Below are 22,349 nucleotides of genomic sequence, written 5' to 3'. Positions count from 1 at the left end.
CTTTGGACTGCACCTCTCTACCGAGCCTTTTCCGTTGCTCCCACCAAAAGTCAGGGAACTGACTCTGCCACACTGCCTTCCCAGAGGAATTTATACTTAGAAACAAATGTGTTAAAAGATAAATTCTTAGCATTAGTGAAATTTTTGGCACAACTGTCATCTTTCTTTCTTTCTTTCTTTCTTTCTTTCTTTCTTCCTTTTTTTTTTTTGCTAGTTAATTTGGGACTTGAGATAATTAAGCCTTAGATGGGCATAATTCATGGCATTTTTTTTTAAATCATGAAAATTAATGCTGCAAGAACTACACTGAAAACACACAGGCTTTTCCTCTTCTATATTCGGAGTACTGATCTACTCTGCTGTGAGGTTTTAGCTTCCTGTACCATGTGCTTCACAGTACATGTGCATGAAATCCGGAGAGGCAAAGAGCAGATCGCTGCGCAACCCCCTGATAGCTTCCCAGTCGTTTGGAAGGGGGGACCACAACCAAATGCCTCCGTTTACAACCTCACCAAAGGGAAGGCTGCATGTTTTCACATGAGAATGAAACTGTGGGCATGCCGCCCACCTTGATGCCAGCCGCTGGCATGACTGCCTGTCTTTATCTATCCCTAAGTATAATCTTACTAATAAGAGACCAACGCGGCTCCGTTTCATTCTTCTTTTTAAATTCTGCCTCTTAGAAAAGAGTATGGAAAGGAGAGAAAGAATCACTGCCTTGCGGGGAAGGCTGCTGTGGCTTGCAATTCCTTCAGAGAATTACACCAACAACCACCACGGTTCTTAGACGGCTTTACTGCCTCTCAGCTGATAGAATCTATTGAACACACCTCCAAGCCCTGGAAAGGGACAGAGTGTTCTTTCTAGTTTCTAAATGGGACAATCAGTTCATTTAATAATACTAAGGGCCAAAATAATAACCACCCGTTCCCTACTTGGTGAGGTGATTCTTTACTGCCTGCATGATCCTTTTATCTCAGTTAATGTTCTGATGATTTTATTCCATTGGGTGTTTGTAAGGATTAAATTCCATCATACGTATAAAATTCTAGGCAAATAAAAATTTGCCCTAGTGATTGGCAGCCATTACCATAGATTTAGCAATATCTGAACTTAGAGAATGATGTCATCTCTGCGGAGGTGGTGGAGTTAGTCTGAAGAGGAAGGCTTGAGTTCAGAAGCAAGTTAATAATCACTGCTGAATTAAGCACATGGAAATCATTCAGAAAAACAAAAACAACCATGATAAGGATATTTCAAGGATACTTGCCAAACATATTGGTAAAGGAAATGTGAGACAGCCTCAAAACTGGGTTGTGTCCAGCTCTATGTAACTTACTGTCTTTTCATACAATTGAGAGCAGGCATATAAACAAACAGTAAAATATAGAAAAGACAGTATCTTGGAGCATATGCCACACCTCTGATTTCCTTAATTAAAGGTAAGGGTCCTTCAGAAACTTAATGAATGAGTTTATGAGGACTATTTTCAAAATGCTTTCTGTGTCATTAGATATCAGTGGGAGGGTGTTTTTACATGAATAGGTGGTCAATCAATGCTTCTAGTCATTTTCTGCATTTCGTTTTCTCCAGCTTAAACACTGTCCCCACAGCTCTTGACAACATAAACACCTTCCAACTCCTATTCGAGGAAGACCTCACTGTTTATCCTCACCCCTTTCCTGAGATTTTATTGTCTTTCCACAACCTAGCAAGCACGCAATCGTGTGTCATTCATCTGCAAGGCAGCTCCCCATTTCCAACTGTCCCTCTATCCTTGTAAATCCAGCTCACCACCCAGGACTGCCTACCTTACCTCCTAAGGCCCTGTTTCCAATGTCTCTTCCCCTCCGCCCCGTTATGGTCAGCCCAATCTACTCTCCACTCACCTTTCTCCTGGTCAGCTCTAGCAGCCTCTGCACTAGTCTGCCTGTACACAGCTCCTCTCTTAACACAACCTTCTTTGCCCTCAAACTATTTCCACATGATTGCATGACTGTCATATTATGCTACAGCTCCAACCTGTGCTTCAGACTTATGGTAAGTTTTGATTCCCCGAGGACAAAGAGAGACAAACACTTTCATGTGGTTCCACCATGCTGTTTCAGATCTTCCTCTTCCTTCTTCCAGGAGGACTGCTTGACTTCCTGACCACCTGTTTCTTGTTAAAGACTTTTATGACACCTTACAACTTTCCTTCATAACTCTGAATGAAATTTTGATTCAATTTCCTTTGACTGCTTGATTTATATTTTCCTCTCCTACGAAAATGTGAGTTCCCATAGTCAGGGAACCACATCTATTTTTAGTTTCCTCCTAGCCCCCCTTCAAGCACACTCATAAAGCTGTGTATGATCTAGCAATATCCAATAGTAAATATCTGTGGAATGGATGGATAAAAAATATCAGATAAGCGGGCCGTGAAAAGAGTACTGATTTATAAAAGAGAAAGGAAAACAGAGAGAGAGAGAGAGAGAATGGAAACAGACAAGCTGGGCTGCTTGTCTGTCGTGGAAAATAGAGTCTGGTGCATGAATAAAAATGATTAGCTCAGATGCTTTCATGTGAGATTCTGAAAACAGCAAGCTTATGTTTCACCTTTAGTTTTAGAGAGTTGAGCTTCTCCTCCCTGAGGTGTTCTCTCAGCATCTCTCGGTGCAGCCGTTCCTGCTCTCTTGCAAACTCGCCCAGGCTGTACTGGCGTACGCTGTTGTGGCGGCTGGACATCCCCAGGGTGCTGCCCCCCTGGCTGGGCACACTGGTGAAGCCCTGCCTCCTGGCGAAGTAGTACACAGTGACGCAACTGAAGTGCACATTCTTTGTCCTCAGCCTTTTCTCTCTCTTGAGGATGGAGGAAGCTGGAAGGAAAAGAAGCTAGTCAGTGAAACCCAGGGCAGCATCTCCCAGATGAGGTCAAGAAGTACCTGGATCCCGAGTTTATCAGGGATCAGAATGTTTGGAGCTTTGTGGACTTTAAAAATACTCAATACTCCTAGAGCTGGCAAAAGGGCCTTTTAATTTCCTTTCCTACATCCCCCCACCTCCAAGCATAGTAGAGTGTACTTTAAATGTTTCTGTAATGGCTGTAGAAGGAGACTTCTGGAGAGTTGCCAATGTTTTTTGGAATAAGCAGCAGAATTTTATTCCTCATTTCCTTGACTCCCTGGATCTTTAGGTTTCTGCATTTCATACAGGTAATATCATACTATGATCAAGAAAGTCACAACATGTAAGCCTCCATACCTTGGGTATAATTTTCAAAAGTATGGTTGGCATTAAAAAAAACAATCAAAATAAATGAAATAAATAAGTTTTAATATTCTACAGCACAGAAAGGTGATTATATATAAAAACTTACTTAATATTTTATAAAGAATAAGAAGAGAGGCACTAAAGGGCTCCAAGACAAAGAAATAGTAAATGTTCCCAGAAATGCTAATTTAGTCAATCAACTATTGCACATAATACAGATATACATACTGAAAAAAACTAGCTGTGCACTGTGGATATATACAATTGTCACATGTCAATAGACATGTATTTCTTCTAATACCGAAAAGACAAAATAACCCAAAGTAATAAAATCCCACAAAAAACAGCTATTGATACTACTTGAATCTTTTCACAAATTAAGTCTAACACACCTTTCGTTAGGTAAAATAGTACTCCCACCCTCTTAAATAGCATTATAGACAATGCTCTTATAATACAAGTACTGCAAGAACAACAACAACAAAAAAAATCCATAGGATATTTCAGGACTGCTTTCTCTTCGTATTATTTTTTTTAATTAAGAAATGTGTATGTTTTTGTATACAACCGTGATGTTACACCAATGAATTGCCGAATCAAGTTTCATGTGTTGATGACCAGAACCACTATTATTAGAAATAGGGACAAAAGAATGGATTGAGCAATGGGGGAGCTTGTGTACATGCTAAGACAGAGCAAAAGAGTGTGGCTTGATATAAACAGAAGCTCCTGAAGCTTGACAACAGGACAAGTCCCTTTATTCTATGGTAGAACGGTCCAGACACAGGAACTCTAAGTGACTATGTCTAATATTATTAGTGTCTCAAGTAGACTTAAACCTAAAAAGTCCATATTTTATGCCATATGATAAGGTGGTTTCTGACTGGGGAGAAAGATGGACATCACCCAAGAGAAAGAAATGCATCGATATTGTTGCAGGTCTGAAGTCCATGTCCTTAACACTCTTAGATACGTGAAGTCCTTTGAAATATAAGCCGTTTGGAAATAGGATTCTTAGAGAGATAGCCCAACTAAAATGAAATCGTCAGTCACACTAATCCAATAAGATAGGTGTCCTCACAAAAAAAGTGAGATCTGAACACTACTTAGAAAGAAGGGAGAGAATGTGAAGAGACACAGAAGGGAAAGCCATAGGAAGGTAGACTCAGACACTGAGTCCAAACAGCCAAGGATGCCACCAGAAGGAGGAATAAATACGCAAGGAAGAATGAGGCCCTCTGAGTTGCAGAGGCACCATGACCCAGCCAACATCTTGACCTTCAGAACTCTAAGAAAGGAGATTTGTGTGGATCTTAGCGGCTCTCCTCACGGTGCAGTTCAATGGAAGCTGTGGGAAAGCATGTTCATGCTCATGAGAAACAGCAAATGGTGAATGAGAAGGCCTCAAATAGCAGGGTAACATCATTGCATACTAACAGGAAGGCTGGTGTGATGTATCTCTTTTGTAGGTTTATATACACATGAACACTGATAAAGGTCCTGCTATGTGCCAGCACTTTCTCCATAGGATGTACCTGTGGAAAAACCTGGACCATGATGCTTCCCTGGCTGAAACTCAGAAGTTAGAGACCCAAAGTTTAGACAGCAAGAGGATGACATTGTGGAGAAAATTCAGCTTTTCTGTCCACCCTCTTTTTTTAAAAAAAAGAAATGCTCTTCATTAATTTTGGGCGGTGAGGTGAGTAGGACAATTTTGATAGGCCTGGCTCAAGCTCCCTTACATTTCGACACCCTTTCCATCTTTTCTGTTATTTTACCTCCTCAAAAGAGTTTTCCAGAAAGTAAATGCTTTTACACATATATATTATTTAAATACTTATTTGCATATCCTTGCAAATTACTTATGGCAGCTTCCTTGTATTCCCGGCAGCAGAGAGAGTTTTTAACTTTGATTTAAAGATGCTGGTCTGCTTCATAACTGTAAGCTTAAATCATCTCAAAACAGAGAATACCCTGTCAAGATGGAAGAGATCCCCATAAAAAGCAAAATTCTGTCGACAGAGCTGACACTTTCGTCTGTCACTGATTGATTGGCAGGTGAAGCAAGACCCTCTGGAGTTTAGGGAAAACCTTCTGTGGTTTTGCTCTGATCATCATTAAAACAATACTCGTAAGACATTATCCTTCAGAGCCGTACCTGTAGAGATCAGGGGAATGTGTTTAATGTGCCCATTTAGGGTTATTACCATAAATACCTCTGACAATTTGTGGCTTATGTTTTTAGAAAATCAGTGGCTCTCTAGACTAATTATTTTTAGCAATGTATTTAATTTTAAGAATTTTTAATCCATTTGGTTGTACCTATTAGGTTACCCCTTTCCCAGAGCTAATTTAAGAATCCTGTTTTGAGAGGTATTGAGGTTGACAGTGTGGGGGAGGGCAGACACTCTTTATTTGTGTCCTGGGCAGGGCTAACACTGTAAAGATTCATTAGAAAGATTACCTCCTATAGTATGTGAGGGGTTAAAATGTACATATGTGCTGATTGTAGCTTTAATTTTATAAACAGCATTGTAAAAACAATGGTGTAAAAGATGATGAGATAAAATGCATTAAAATACTCTAAATACAGTCTAATGGGTATATCTGTGGGTTTCTAGAACTTTAGGAGATATCCAGGACCCTCTTCTGGTGATTAAATAGCATGGGCCTTTTGGAGGCATCACTTGCCTCCAGACTTCATTATGACTATCTTCACAACATGGAATCGTTAAAACAAAAACAAACAAACAAACAAACAACCCAGAATCTGTATTATTCACACCTTGGACAAAGGCTAGATTCACTTAGCACATCTGCCTTAGGGAATCTAAACATCCCTAATACACCTGTATAGTCAGCTGTGCCCTTTATAGAATAAATGAACTCCATTTTGCGTGCCTTTAGTTTGTGTAAGCTTTACTGAAGCAAAATCAGGAGCAAGGAAAAGAAAGAGAATTGGCTTTCTTTTTTTAAATTTAAATTTATTATTTTTAAAATTTACTCACTTTATATCTCGATCATAGCCCTCTCCCTCATAACCTCATGGTCCCAACCTTTCTCCCTCTTCTCACCTATCCCTGTCTCCTAGTTCTCAGAAAGGGGGAGCCCTCCTCTTCCACCAACTGACTGCAGACTATCAAGTCTCATCAGGACTGCCTGCATCCTCTTCTTCTGTGACCTGGCAAGGACACCCTGCCAGGGGTAATGATCGAAGAGCAGGCGACAGAGTTCATGTCAGCCCTGTTCCTCTTACTAGGAGACCCACATAGAGACTGAGCTGCCTGTCTGCTACATCTGAGCAGGGGTCCTATGTCCTCTCCATGCATGGCTTTTGATGGGTGGATCAGTCTCCACTGCTCTTCCCCTAACCCCTGTGGGCCCAGATTTGTTTTCTTTGTTGGTCTTCTTGTGGAGCTCCTGTCCCCTCCGGGTCCTTCTAATCTCCAACTCTTCCATAAGACTCCCTGTGCTCTACTAGAAGTCTGGCTGTCGAATTTGCTTTCATTCCCTTTTGCATGGAGTCTTTCAGAGGACATCTATGGTAGGCTCCCTTCCTGTTCCCTTTCTTCAACTGCTTCTAGCATCTATTCTTTTTGCCCTTCTGAATGAGAATTAAGCATCTTCCCTAGGTCTTCCTTGTTACTTAGGTTCCTTTCTTCTGTGGATTGTAGTATAGTTTTCCTGTATCATATGGCTGATATCTGCTTATAAGTAAGTATACACCATGCATGTCTTTCTGGGTCTGGGTTACCTCATTCAGGATGATCTTTTCCAGATCCATCCATTTGTCTGCAAATTTCATTATGTCCTTGTTTTTTAACAGCTGAATAGTATTCCATTGTGTAGAGAATGTGGCTTTTAATACAAGAAAGGCGGTTTTCATATTCCACACAAGTTGGAAACATCTTTCAGCTTATTTCCTTTCACCTAACCACAACACAAAAGTATCTAAATCCAAGGATGTCACATCTACCTCCCAGAAGATAGGTCTCGGGGCACCCTGGAACCTGTGTGACAGAGACACTGTCTCAAAGCCAAAATGATGAAACCCCAAAGGCTGGAAAATGGATGAACTTACAACGCCAAGAAAATTGATAAAATCATCTTGTATTTTCTGTTGTTAGAGAAGCCCAGGCAAAAAAAAAAAAAAAAAAGTGTATGTGTTATTAAATCACACAGATAAAATTAGTGTGGGATCTAAAGTGTGAAAATTGGTTCTTATCTTTCAAAGGTTTAAGACGTGGTTGCCAAGCTGGAACACTCAGCTTACAAAGGATCCAGTTTCGCCAGACACCATTTTATGTAGAAATGAATAGATTAGATAAGGGAAAAAAGCCCAGTAAAGTTTAAACTTCGTCTATATAAATGGTGCCCGGAAACAACCTGTGATCATGCATTCTTTCTGTTCATCCTGGTATGGTTGTCAGGGCTGGGATGCTTCTGGTCAGGATGTCACATACATGGCCTCAGTCTTAACAGCAAGTGAGGAACGGAAACGGGTCTAGTACCCAAGGTAAACCCTGAGAGTGAAGTCCAACTGACCTCAAAAGCTATGTTGCCTTGTTCTAGATTCCCCCTCTTTCCTCCAAGTCACATTTGAAGTTTTCCTAATATACAGACCCCAGTCATATTTTCAAATTTATTTAGCTCAGGTATTTAGGGCAGTTCCTTTACATGCGGCAAACTTCAAAGGGCAGGTATTACTAAGGAAGGATCATGAAGTTTGGCTGCAGGAAAGGCAATGCCAAAGCAAAGACTAATTGAGAACATTTTCTTTAGAACCATCAAAGATATTCAAATTACTTTAAGAACATGAGGTAAGTTGACTATTTCCCTATGTATGGCCAAAATCAGTGAAAAGTGTGAGACTCAATGAAACAAGTTATGGTGTGATGTCTTAAAGCACTGCCCTTACTAATACGAAAGGCATTTTCCAAAATAATCTTAAGTACAAGTCTGTCTTTCACTGATATATTGCTTTCTCTGTAGTATGAATGACAGAGCCTCTCTCCCCCCTTTTCCTCCCTAAATATCATTCTGCCACATCAAGACAACCTATCAATATACTAGTAAGTCAGCAAACAGATTAGACTACCTAATATATATATATATATATATATATATATATATATATATATAAACACCCCCCAAAAAAACAGTTAGCATTTTGATTGTAGTTAATTGGAGAATGAGGCATGTAGTTCATACCTGGGACTAGGTACTACTCTTGGCCACAAGGTAGATTTATTTCCCATCCCATTTAAAATGCTAAGTTAAAAAATATTCACAATTGGATGACCCTCCCCAACCCCAAGATTTGCTAAAGTAAGAAGTTGCTGAATTGTAGCCTTTAAGTTAAATCATTCACGAGGAGACTCTTGTTGGACTAAAAGTATAAAAACATCCCTGTCATATAAGGCCACGTGAAAAAGACAAGTGCCCTTTAAAGCAGTCAGAGATACTACACAAACACGCAAACAACAACAAAAGGCAGGAACGGAAATTGTGCGGAAAGCCGACCCTTGAGGCTGCCTGACAAAAGCTTTGTGCAAGATCATGAACATGCATGCCACGTCCTCATCTCTTCGGCGTGTCAGCTCCATGCGCAGGAGCTGGCAGGAGATCTGCATGGAGGGACCAGCTCTCCTCAGTCTCTCCTGACAGGCACAGCCAAGGGTGTTCAGCAGACTGCATTGTCCTTTATATCATTAGTCCAACAGAGCAGTCATCTATTGCTGTCCTCGGCTTGGAACAGAGTACAGCTTTCAGCTTGAGATCCTGATGTAAACTCCGAACACTGCAGGTAACAAGGAAATGTCGAGTTGACCTTCCAGCCTCCAATGCCACATATAATTAAAATGATTAACCCACAAGAGGTGATGACATTTCAGCAGCTGCTTTTCATGCCCACACTTCTGTTATTAAAGGTAACACTTCCTTGCTTCATAAGCCTTGCGGATTTAATTATAAAAGCACGGCACGTTTTGATCATCCTTGCTAGGACAAAAGCAAAAATGTGCGCTTTAAGATTATAAAGTTAAAATTAAAAGTGTAAGAGATTCTTTTTTTAAAAAGAATGATTTTCTCTCTTTTATCTCATCTTTGTCTATAATTAGCCTGGCATGGACAGGCCCCTTTACATGGATTCGGCTTCCCTTAAGGGTGAGGGTGAGATGTTACTGCTGGATGCCCTACCATTAAAATATCATTAGTGTTGAAGACTCAAATTATTAAAGTAAAAGAGGCTTAAATTGTGCCACTAACGGTTGTGGACTGCCTCCGTTCTCACTTGGTTACATGCTTTCCCTTGTGTGCCAATTCCTCTACCTGTTTTTAATTGCATTCACCATGAGTTTTGGCACTCCAACTCCACACTTGACCTACAATCTTCCTTCTGCTTCAGTTTTATTTTTATACTATAAATAACTTAAGTACAGTTTATACCTTAAAATACCCAAGCAAAACATCTGAAGCACGATATCCTATTAAAATCCCTAGGAAAATCCAGTTATGTCAATACCAAAAGCTGACCAGAGGTTGGGAATTTCTTTTTTTTTTCCTGTTTCATTTGTTCAACTGCCCATATGACATTATTTCCATTGAGAACCATTTTAAGAATCTTGATCAATGCTATTAGTTTTTTTCCGTGATCTTTATTTTTTGAGATAATATAATAAAATCTCTAGGGAAACTTTATATTGTCTCAGAGTAATATTAACAATTATACATGGGACAAACATTATTGAAGAGTTTATTTGTCTTCTATTTTTAAAGGATGTCTTCTTCCTGCATCACCAAAAATAAATGTGAAAATACTTTCTTTTCCTAATATCTGCAAAATAATAAAATGTCAAATGATAGAGTCAATGAAATCTGAATTCTAATAATTGCTATGATGTAGTTTATGAATATATTGCATAGGCATATTATGAGAAGTAGTTACTTTCTTGAGAAACCTAAACCATAGATGGAAAATACTGCATATGCGCAGTAGTATCTTGGTTATCCTGTCCCTTTATTATCAGTGAGAAAATAAGTACCACCTCTTCCCCAGCTTGTTTCTTTAATCTCTCACATGTGTGATTAAACACTAAAACTTCATGTGCAAGAAAAAAATTTTGCTGCCACTGAAGAATCAGTTATTTTCGGAACACATAAACCCATGGCTCGAGCTTCATTAGAACCTCAACATGCCCGACCTGAAGACCACATCGTTTCTTACTGGGAAAAGGTGGTCCTCACTGCACATAAATAATCACAGCTCTGGCTGCAGTCCAGGGTGTAAGCGCTTTCCTCTGCTGTCTCAGCAATTCTCCTGATGTCAAAGACACATTAAAATAAATGGAAACCATATGTCTCCTCAGCAGAACTCCGGCACTCTTACAACCAAGAGGGCAATGCAATTCATTACCACCACTGGAGAAATATTTGGGGGACATGACTATCTCACGGCAAAGTGAGGCTGCATGAGGCAGTCTCACAAGAAACAGAGAGGACATTTGCATCAGCTCTTCTAATCTGTTTTACTTTTTTAATACCACTATGAACTGCTCCGGTTAGAAGGATTAAACAGCATTTTCCACCTGCTCAATGACTTCCTGAACAGTATTTCATCTGCTCCAACAATATAGCCCTGTCAAGCCCAATACATCATAATAATCCGGGTCCGAACAGTGCTTAAAAACAGTGAAACACAGCAGAACAAATCCCCACAGCAGTGAGAGAAAGAAAGAAAATTCTTCTGAGATCGTTTGCAATTTATTCCGGAGAGCTAGACTGAGTCAAAGACCAGGCCCTTGAGCTTTGAACTCTATCAGGAACGATGAAATATGAAAACATGATGCAAAAAACAAGCAAACAAGCAAACAAACAAACCTCATTAGACCTTTAAAAAAAGCCCTTGTTGCCTCTATTCCAAAGTGTAAATCATTTTTTAAAAAAGCTTAATAGGAGGACACTAGTCAGTAGGATTCTACCAGTTACATATGTCGGGAAATTCTGAAAGAAAATGAGAAGCTGCAGGGTTAAAGCATAGAGGATAAGGGCAGCTGGGGCAGGTGGGGCAGGTGGGGCAGCTGGGCCGGCTGTGGGGACAGCTGGGGTAGCTGGGATGGCTGGGCTACCTTCTGTTTCCTGGTTGGCAGTACGGACTCTGGGACAGCTTCAAACATCCAAAAGAACAACTTTGGGCTATGAATTTTCTGCAAAAAAACAATTGTGTGCCTGTGTGTGTGCCTTATTGAGCTTGTGGTTCAAGTTTTCATGATTCCCAGTACCTATTCTGACTGGATGTTTATGCCCCTCAAAAGCTTGTTTGTTGAAAGCCTTGCCTCTAAAGTGAAGCTTTTTTGTGATGTTGTGAATGGGGGGAGGAGGGTGCCCCAGGGGCTCAGATGTTTGAACACCATCTCCAGCTGGAAGTGCTGCTTTGAAAGGCAGTAATGCGGAACATCTAGGAGGTATGGTCTTGTTGGACTATGCCAGGAACTAGGGTTGGGCTTTGGAGTTTGATACCCAGGCCCCAGTTTTCTTCTTCCCTCTGCTTACAGATTCACCACGATGTGACGAGACCCGGTTTCACACTCCGGCCACCATGGAGTCAGCCGCTACCACCTGTTAGCCCCCTTGATGGACTACATTCTCAAACCATGATGTATGTGCCCACTTCCCCACCCCCTTGAGTAGCTGCTCTTAGATATTTTCTCAGCACTAAGAACAGTAACTAAGTTGTCTCTAAGTGGGAGTGAGATGGTCTTTGCACGGCCAGCTTATGGGGGTGTCCTCCTGACCATCATAATTATTGCTCCTACAGAAAGGACTCCAGAGAGACCCTTGCCCCTTGCACAATGTAAAGACATAGCAAGAAGGTGGCATCGATGAGCCTCTCACCGAACACCCAGGCTGCAGATGTTATGCTGGCTCCCCAGGTCCTAGACCTAGGAGAAACACAGTTCTGCAACCCAAATCATGACGTTTTGTTACACAGACTAAGCACGTGTCTATCCCTTTGCAACTAAGAGTGAAAGAAGTTATTGAGCGCCAAGACTGGCACAGAGTTATCATTCAATATCTAGAAAAGAGATGAGACCCAGCACCAATGTCCCACGAGACAACCAGTGTGCCCTGCCCTCATAAATGGTGGTTAAATGTGCCTCTACTTTAGTCATTACTTTAGTCATTTCTGGGTAAGAAAGCCCAGAGGTGGACGCACCTCACTCAGAGAAACAGCCGGGTGCTGTGCAAGAGGGTGCGCTTGCTAAGTACAACTTATAGGAACAGATACTGGGACGCAATGTGGACCATTACCAACATCCAAAGCCTTTAACCCATCAGTTCTCAACCTGTGGGTCACGACCCCAGATAAGCCTTTATCTACAAAAATGCTTACACTACGATTCATAACAGTATCAAGATTAGTCACAAAGAAGCACCTAAATAACGTTATGGTTGGTGGTCACCACAACACAAGGAAATATATTAATGGGTTACAGTGTTAGAAAGGTTGAGGACTACTGCAAGAGGTTGATAGTCTGCACCCCTTTGCATCACTTTCTGATAAAATGAGATCCGCCAACTCTGACCAGAGTCCTCACGGTCAAATGTCTTCTCTTCTCATTAGTTTCCAGCCAGTTTATTTTTCCAGCATAACTTGTTAAAGGGAAAAATCAGGTATTGAAGTGAGGACACATTGTCCTCATGGCTCCCGGGCACACATAACTTTACATTAACAAACCATTTGAAATATGTTATATTTTACATATCAGAGGATCTAACATAACAAAATCAACCCGGCTCTAAACAATTTATCAATAATGAGCTTGTAAGACCATGTCTCTAAAGTAAGTAGCTGTTGGCGTGGATAGTTACTTGAATGGAAATGATTTTGAAAGAAAAGCCCTGCAGATAACGTATCACTAATTGCCCTGACCTCCAGCAAAAACATGACTGACATTCCTGCCTTTATCAGTCCATTAGTGACAGGCTTTTGAAATGATTTTTGCCTCTTGGTATTTAAATTGTCACCTGTGTCTTAGAGCAGAGATTGCTAAGTTAAAAAAAATAATGTTGCTTAAAATAAGTTAATGCTCTATGAACTTTTAGGAGATGCAGACATGTTCTAAGACATACTTTTTCTTGTTCATGAGACACAGATGAACCCTGGAGCTTGAGAAAAAGGGTAACTAAGAAAGAAGTAGCTTGAAAACATCATCCAATTGAAACAGAATAGGCAAGAATGTAAGTTGAGGGTAGGTCTTTTTTTTTCTTTCTTTAATTTCTGGGACTGACTATCCTACAACTAAAACATTGTCTGAGACTGGAAAATACTATAGGGGCAGAGTGGCTTCCCAGCATTCCTGGGTTCAATGCTTAAAATCATTATAAATAAGTTATCCTATTAATACTTAAAGGATGAGGAGATCAAAAGACAAGGCTCCCGCATCAAAAACAAAGTGCTTCATTGCAGGAGCATCTTGTTCCGTGTTCCTCCCACCTCTCTGGCCCTAGAAGTTCTACTGAGCAACGTACAGGGGGCACATAGATTACAGACACACAGTAGCTTTAAACTGTAGCATGTGTAGAGCAAGCCTGGTAACTGGTATAGCAAGTGATAAGCAAGCCTGTTCTGTCTTAGAGGAATTCATGACCTCATACCTCAACACAGAACAAACCCAACATAGAAATTTTGAAAAGGTCAGGGAAGTATATTTACTTTATCTTTAGAAAGACATGTAAAAGTGCAAGAAGTCTGAGGCTCACTCATCTGAGGAACACCAGCTGCTCTTGCAGAGGTTCCAATTCCCAGCACCCACATGACAGCTAACAACTATAACTATAGTTTTGGCCATTCAAAGCCTCCTTTTGGCCTCTTCAGGCTCAAGCACAAACATGGTATAAATACACACACACACACACACACACATACATAAAGGAAAACCATCCAACCACATTAAAAAACAAAACTTAAAAAAAAAAGACCTTTAAAAGGTGTAAGAGACCCATGGAAAAGTACATTCCAGCAATACTTTAATTATTTTATCCATTCTGATATCCCAAACATTTAAAATAGTGTTTGCATTCAGGAGATATTTAATGCATATTTGTTGAATCAGTGAGAGATAACACATTTTTGTAATTGCTTTATAATAGAAGATCAAATGAATAGATATTAGAATAATGTGAAATTCCTGTGGAATCTTTCTTTAATTTGACTCTTTTTTTTTTTCATGCAGGCAACTCATATCACATAGTACAATTCTGAAGAATAAACTTCCTTAATGTCTTATTCACATTCTCAAAAAGATGCATCCTGGAGTTTAGACTTCCTAGAAACCTAAGAAGAAGTGAAACTTTCACGAACTGTATTTCTCTGTCCAAATCAAATGTGTGTTGGAACTTCCAAAGCTAACACCACTGGAAAACAGGCAGGACTCATAATTTTTGACTATAGTTTTATTAACACCACTTTCTCTCTTGTTAACTACTATAATTTTTGCCAAGTGACAATTACAGAAGCACATGTCCTAAGTACCCAGTATGGGGTGTGAGATGTGAAAGCAATAGTCAGAGTATCTAAGGAAACCATCTTCCCTGCAGAGAATCTACCAACTAAAGACTCTCCCAGAGAAGGCTTAATGAAGTGTTTTTATGTTGGGGAAGTGCAGTTTCCCCTAAAAGTCTTTCAAATGTGCCCAGGTGCTTTGCTTTATACTCATCTTGCCAAAGAAAGGGAGCAGACCAAAGATCTCTGCAATGGCTTTGCAGCTCCGAAGAGCTGAATTACCCAGAGCTCTGCTGTCACATCTATGAGGTACATAGGCCACTTGTCAGGTCTTACTTGACGCATGAAAGCCGTCTCAGAGGATCTAGAATTGCTTTCCATCTATGCTGTTGCCATGCCATATGGTGTATCTGTCATGAGAATAATTTTTTTCCAAAGCTAAATGTAACTTCAAGCTTTGACTGAATATATACATTAATTATTCTTTCCTTTTCCATATTAGGAGTTTATGTTCCAAATTTTTCTTTCCTTCTACATATTAGGAGTTTATGTTCCTTGGAACAGAAGCAAGAAAATGGGCAGAGTAATGAGGCCCATATTTCATAAAGCATGATTCAACCTTTGTATCCTTCATGAGCATCACTTCTAACCACTTCCCATTCTCTTTTTATCATGTGACACAGCCGGACTTCTAACCTGGTTCCAGTGGTCTGTTTCCTGGTTCCTCCAAGCTCCCTCACAGAAGTATGGTCTAAATTCTATAAACCATGGTTTATAGGAACAACACTTTCACCCCTAACTCCCAGTTGAGGCCCATTCACTCACCAAAGGCCATTTAGACTTAAGATTTGGGCAAAAGAAAACAATGAGAAGTGAAATGAATGTAAGGTTGACTTGCCTTGGTCCCCGCACTCCTGGCCTTTGTAGAGCCATGAACTTTATTTTCTTTTTCTTTTTTTTTTAACTTATTTTATTTTATTAATTACAGTTTATTCACTTTGTATCCTAGCTGTAGGCCCCTCCTCCCTCCCCTCACAATCCCACACTCCCTCCCTCTTCTTCTCCTATGCTCCTCCCCCAGTCCAATGATAGGGGAAGTCTTCCTCCCCTTCCATTTGACCATAGTTCATCAGGTCTCATCAGGACTGGCTTCTTCGTCTTCCTCTGTGGCCTGGCAGGGCTGCTCACCCCTCAGGTGGAAGTGATCCAAGAGACAGCCCATGAGTTCATGTTAGAGATGGTCCCTGGTCCTATCATTTGCCTTGGGGTACTTCTGTGTAAGGGTTCTAAGTTATCTCCATGCATGGTCCTTGTTTAGAGTATCTGTCTCAGAAAAAAACCCTGTGCCCAGATTTTTTGGTTCTGTTGCTCCCCTTGTGGAGCTCCTGTCCCCTCCAGGTCTTTCTGTCTCCCCTTTCTTTCATAAGATTCCCTGCACTCTCCCAAAGTTTGGCTGAGTCTCAGCATCTGCTTTGATACCCTACTGGGTAGAGTCTTTCAGGGGCCTGCTGTGGTAGGCTCCTGTCCTGTTCCCTGTTTTCTTCCTCTTCTGATATCCATCTCGTTCACCTTTCTGAATGAAAATTAAGCATCTTACCCAGGGTCCTCCTTCTTGCTTAGCTTCCTTAGGTGTATAGATTTTAGCATAATTACCCTATATATGTCTGATACCCACTTATAAGTGAGTATATACCATGTGTGTATTTATGCTTCTGGGATACCTCACTCAGGATGATCTTTTCTAGATCCCACCTTTCTAGGCAGACTTTTGCAGAGGTTTTGTTATGGTTGAGTTGTCGTCTGTTCTGCTGGGTTTTAATAGTTTATTGTTTCGTTTTGCCTTTATTGTTTGTTTTATTTGTTTATTTTTAAGACATTGTCTCACTTTGTAGCCCTGGCCATCCTGGAACTTACTATGTAGATTAGGCTAACCTCAAACTCATAGAGATCCTCCTGCTTCAGCCTTCTGAGAATCCTCATTTAGAAAGACAGATGGGATGTGCATTGAACGTATGACAGGAGTCTACTGAGCGCATCTGAAAGACTCTAACTAGCAGTGTTTTCAAAGCAAAGACTCATGACCAAACCTTTGGCAGAGTACAGGGAATCATAAGAAAGAAGGGGAGTTAGTCTGAAGGGGAAAGGATAGGAGCTCCACAAGGACCAAATATATCTGGGCACAGGGTCTTTTCTGAGACTGACATTCAACCAAGGACCATGTATGGATATAACCTAGAACCTCCACTCAGATGTAGCCTGTGGTAGCTCAGTAACCAATTGGTTTCCCAAAGTGAGGGGAACAGGGACTATTTCTAACAAGAACTCAATGACTGGCTCTTTGGTCTCCCCACCCCCGAAGGGAGGAGCAGTCTTGTTAGGCCACAGAGGAGGGCTTTGCAGCCAGTCCTGAAGATACCTGATAAAACAGGATCAGATGAATGGGGAGGAGGTCCCCCCTATCAGTGGACTTGGAAAGGGGCACGGTGGAGATGAGGGAGGGAGGGAGGGACTGGGAGGGAATGAGGGATCGGGACACGGCTGGGATAGAGTTAATAAAATGTAACTGATAAAAAATAAAAAAAGAACTTCATTTTCATACAGTGTGTTTCATACATGAAAGAAAGATAAGAGTTTCACTAAAGACAACAGGCTTCTCTTATGTTTGTTTAAATATGTGAGTAATGCTGAGGGAATTAAAAGACAATTACTGTTCCTAGAGATGATGCATTTAACTACTTCATTCAAAAGGAGTCACCTCTTTGTGGTTAGTAGGATGCTGCAATTGAGAACACCTGCCAGATCCTTGGAGCTGAAGGACGCTTACGGTGAGAAAAAGGCTCAGTGACGATAATCCAGGGTGCCCAGGGTAGCTCAGAGATTCCTGGAAACAACTCACAGCACCGATATCATGTGATGTGGCTTACGACTGCATACATAGTTCCTCCTCCCAGCAATGTGTCTACATCATATCAAGACAGTGTATGACGGCCAGGCATTTTAATGAGGGAGGCATGCAGCAGCAGGGGTTTGGAGTACAGAAGAGGTAGCACTGAGTGAAAGAAAAACTGGCATAGGCTTACGTGTCGTCTCATCAATGCTTCCTCTGGGTGCTCGCCACAGGCCAAAGCCGTCTGTTCACACATTTTAAGAATTAACTCATTGAATTCTAGACAACATGGTCATGGTTTAAACAGTAGAGACAGGAGGATATCCACTTTATAAAGGAAACTGGGGTTCAGTAAGGTGAAGTGACTCACCAAATGGGTACCAAAGCCTTTTTGGTTAAGTACAGGTCATGTCAGTCCCTTGCTGAAACTGTTAATTTTGAAATCTGGGTGCCTTGGTTCTGGAATGGTCTAATGCTCCTCCCTCTTGCTTGTACCCCATGAAAATGTTCCCCTCCATGCAAGCACACCCTGAAACTACCGAACGATTATCATACTAAATAATTAAGAAAACAGTAGGTGAAGCAAGCTGCTTGATTTTTGGAAGCCATCAGGACAAGCACAATAGAAAACAATTGTGAGCCTCTGCTGAGTTCCCAGACTGCTGGCAGCCTGAGCTATAAATCCTAATGGCTCAAACTCTGGGTCAGATATGGATTCACTGTGACCTTAGCTCAGCTACACTGCTCCTTTTCTGGAATCTGCTAGGCCTTTTAGGAAAAAGGAGTGGTTATGGACATGAACTCTAGAACCAAATTTCATTTAGCTCAGATCCTGAACAGAGATGGCATTTATTTATCTATGGTGTTGGATACATTCCTTAATCAGGACCTCCTCACAAAACAGTTTTGTTTTTTGTTTGTTTTTTAAGACAGGGTTTCCCAATGTAGACTAGGCTGTCTTGGTTTTACTTTGTAGACCAGGCTGGCCTTGAACTCACAGAGACCCACCTGCCTCTGCTTCCACAAGTGCTAGGATTACAAGTGTGTGCCATAGTGTCTGGCTCGCAAAGCAGGACACAATATTATCATATTGTGCTGTTACAAAAAATAAAGTAATATTTACCAAGCACTGAGCAGTGTTTGGCACACAGTAAGCACTATGCAAGTATCTGTTAAATAAAGACAAAGAAATCAATAAATCGTTTTTATCATATGAAGGAGAGCAACAGAGCCAAATAAATAAATAAGGAAACTGAGCCCTTGGAACCCTGAAGAGAATGATAACCCAACCAAGGACCATGCATGGAGAGGACCTAAAGCCCAGGCTCAGATGCAGCCCATAGACTCAGTATCCAACTGGGGTCCCTAGAAAGGGGAGCAGGGGGCTTTCTCTGGCATGCACTCAGTGGCAGGCTCTCTGATCACCTCCCAGGCCACAGAGGAAGACAATGCAACCAGTCCTGATGAGAGCTGATAGGCTAGGGTCAAATAGAAGAAGAAGAGGACCTCCCCTATCAGTGGACTAGGGGAGGGGGCCACAGCCGGGATACAAATTGAATAAATTGTAATAAATGATAGTAATATAAAAAAGAAAAATAAATAAGTAAATACATTTCTTTTGGTGCTTTTACTTGGTTTTTATACAGAACATAATGCAGACAGAGTAACTGACGTGTGTGACAATACAGTGTGACTCTTTACCCTCTGGGAATGGACTTCAAGATACTCAATAGATGACCGGTACCACTTGTCTGAATTACTGTGGCCAAATACCCACCAGGAGTACCTTCAGGGAAGCAGCACATATTTGGGCTCATGATTTAAGAGGGTTTGCTCCACCATAGCAGAGAAGTCAGAGCAGGTGTGGTGATAGGGGCACCCTGCTGGATGGAACCCTCACAGCTGAGATCTTCAAGGAACAGAGCAGGGACACAGATACTCAGCCATCTGTACCTTTTCCTTCAGTCTGAGACCCCAGCCATTGATGGAGCTGCCTATATTCATGCCATGTCTTCCCTCCTCGTTTAAACCTTGCTGGAAGCATCCTCACAGACATGCCCACTTGTGTGTTTCACGGATGATGAAAATCCAGGGACGCTGAAAGTGAAGGCCAGCCATCCCAACACCAAACCTTCTATGTCCCCCTCAGCCTTGTTTTTATTTTATGTGCATGGATGTTTTGCCTGTACACTGTGAGCATGCTTGACAGAAGAGGGCATCAGATCTCCCAGAGCTGGAGTTATAGATTTGACCCTCCATGTGGATATTGGAAACCAAAAATGTGTCCTCTGCAAGATCAACAAGCACATTTAACTGTTAAGAGTTCTTTCCAGCTGAATCATCTTTGTGTTTGTTGTTGTTAACTGTGGTACCTAATTTTTTTGTAAAAGGTCCCCTAATATAATGCTAACCTTGCCTTGTATGCTTAAATGCAGAGGGCTGGGATGTCTCAGGAAAAGTACATCTGTATTAGATAAGCTATGTGCCAGCAGGGTCTCAGTGTTGCTGCTGTTCATCTCAGTTGCTCTCTGACCAACAACATACATACAAACGAGGCACAGAAACAAAATGATTGATGGATGAAAGTGTTATGACCAGAGGCTAATTTTATAGACCAGAGATGCTAATTCTATAGGTCTCATAGGAGAAATCGCTCAGCATTTAATAATTCATTATTTCCCCAAAATCTATGGAACATAACTACCATGAATAAAAAATGATGACTCTGGTGGTTTGAATGAGGAATGTCCCCAATGTCTCTAGTGTTTGAGCACTTGGTTTTCAGTTCATGGCACTGTTTAGGGAGGCTTATGAGGTGTTGTCTTGTTGGAGAAAGTGCGTCAATGGAGGTGTGCTTTGAGATTAAAGCCTCAAGTGCATTTCCACTTAACTTTCTGTTTCATACCTATGTTGAGATGTGAGCTTTAAGCTTCTTTCTCCTACTGCCTGCCTATCCCTTGCTGCCATATTTCATGTACGACGCACTCTTGTTCTTCTGGAAACATAAACCACAGTAACTTCTTCTTAAGTTGCATTGGTTATGGCATTTTGTCACAGTAACAGAAAAGCAACTAATATACTTTCTGTACTTTCTTTTCCTTATATCAGATATTTTTCCTAGTATGTATGATGGGCAACATTCATGAATAGAAAGCTGATTAGAAATATGCAAAGGTTGAAAGTATTGATAAGGAATTGTTGAACTTCACTAGAAATCAAATTTATTAAGAAATCAAATGTGATAGCTCGCACTTGTAATTTCAGTAATTAAGGGGCTTTGACGAGAAGATTATGAAATAATCAAAATTATAACAAGGAATCATTTTCTTCCATATAGTTAGAAAATATAAAGTTACATTTTATCATCAGTTGTGGCACAAGCAGAAAAGAATCTTTTTCTGCATTACTAAGCACTACATTAATTATTGTTACTATCTGAAATATTTTCTCAATTTATATCATAAACCCTAGCAACATTTCATCTGTCTTGAAGAAATTGTTCTACATCTAAGAGCCAATATTGAGGATCCATTCAGAAAAATTTTTAAATTTATATGTAAATAAGCTCATTATTCAGTTGTGCCAAATGATGGCAAATTAAAAACCATTCAAATAATTGCCACTATAGAAATATATGTATATATATTTATTTGTTTCTATATGTAGAGGCATTTTGTAGCCTATAAAACCAATAAGATTTTAGAGGTGTTTCAACAATGTTAAAACAGTATGCTCTTGGGTTCAGCCAGACAAAGGGCATGTGAAATAAAAGTGTTGAATAATTCATAAAAGTTATATAATAATGTATTTTTTAAAATTCAAAGACAATACAATGCTAGTGTTCTTGTTTCGTTATATCCTTTCAAAGCAATCTGTTTCGCTGCAGTGGACCAACTTTCCAACTCTTACACAGTGACTATCAGAAAAGTCAGACTGCACTTTCTCTATTTTGTGCATTAATAAAGACTTCCATAGTTTTCTGAGTTTGAAACGATAAAATTCAGTTTAATGCACTCACGAAATGGTAGTTCCATAAATGAGTCATCTGATACCCAGGCACTTATGACCATATGCTTTATGTTTTCAAAATCCCATTAAGCATAAGCACTAGCACTTACTCATGGAATCCGCCAGCTCTTCTCAAGAACAGAAACCACTTAATAATAGTTAGGAATGTGTCACTCCCTTCCTTTCCCAACCACAGCCAGTTGTGAGCCCTAATCTCACCTAATTCTGAGCTAAGAAGAACGAGCCTGGTGTACATTGCTAGCTCTAGTCACCTGGCATTTGGCAGGAGACTAGTGACCTGCTCTGTTCCTCCATACCAGGGCCGTGTTCACACATGCCTTGCAGTTCAGTACCTCGCTTTCGGTCCTGGGCTTACATTTTATTTCTTTCCATGACGACAAGTTCTCATAATTAGACCCTTAGCCTTTTAAAGTTTATTCTTCTTATTTGGGATTTAGATTTGTTCTTTAAAATTCAGATACTTTTTTTTTTTTTTTTTTGCTTTTGAGTCCCTAGCCAGGCCTTGTTGAATCAACCCAGAATCACTGCACTCTGACTTGCCTGCTGATATAATCCAGCAGCGCTTTCTGCCATACTTGGTGTCGTCGTGCTCAAAAAATTAAGCAGGAGCTAATCACGAGTAAAACGTGGCCTGGTTCAGACCTGAGCCAACAGTGGTGCCCCTGGGAGCGACTCTGC

The 22,349-nt window shown here is 40.7% G+C and overlaps 1 protein-coding gene across 5 annotated transcripts in view; it reads right to left on the bottom strand.

Annotated features, from left to right (window-relative positions):
• Csrnp3 (cysteine and serine rich nuclear protein 3) overlaps positions 1-22,349 on the bottom strand; it is a 183,150-nt gene that overhangs the window by 22,689 nt on the left and 138,112 nt on the right. For all 5 annotated transcript variants that reach the window (XM_060390299.1, XM_060390300.1, XM_060390301.1 and 2 more), the window contains one exon: positions 2,599-2,858. In XM_060390299.1, coding sequence (XP_060246282.1) covers positions 2,599-2,858 — 260 coding nt within the window. The remainder of the gene's footprint in view (positions 1-2,598; positions 2,859-22,349) is intronic.

This window comes from Meriones unguiculatus, chromosome 8 (genome assembly GCF_030254825.1).
Source record: "Meriones unguiculatus strain TT.TT164.6M chromosome 8, Bangor_MerUng_6.1, whole genome shotgun sequence".
NCBI classification, from domain to species: domain Eukaryota; kingdom Metazoa; phylum Chordata; class Mammalia; order Rodentia; family Muridae; genus Meriones; species Meriones unguiculatus.
This window is presented reverse-complemented; position numbering and strand designations above follow the sequence as displayed.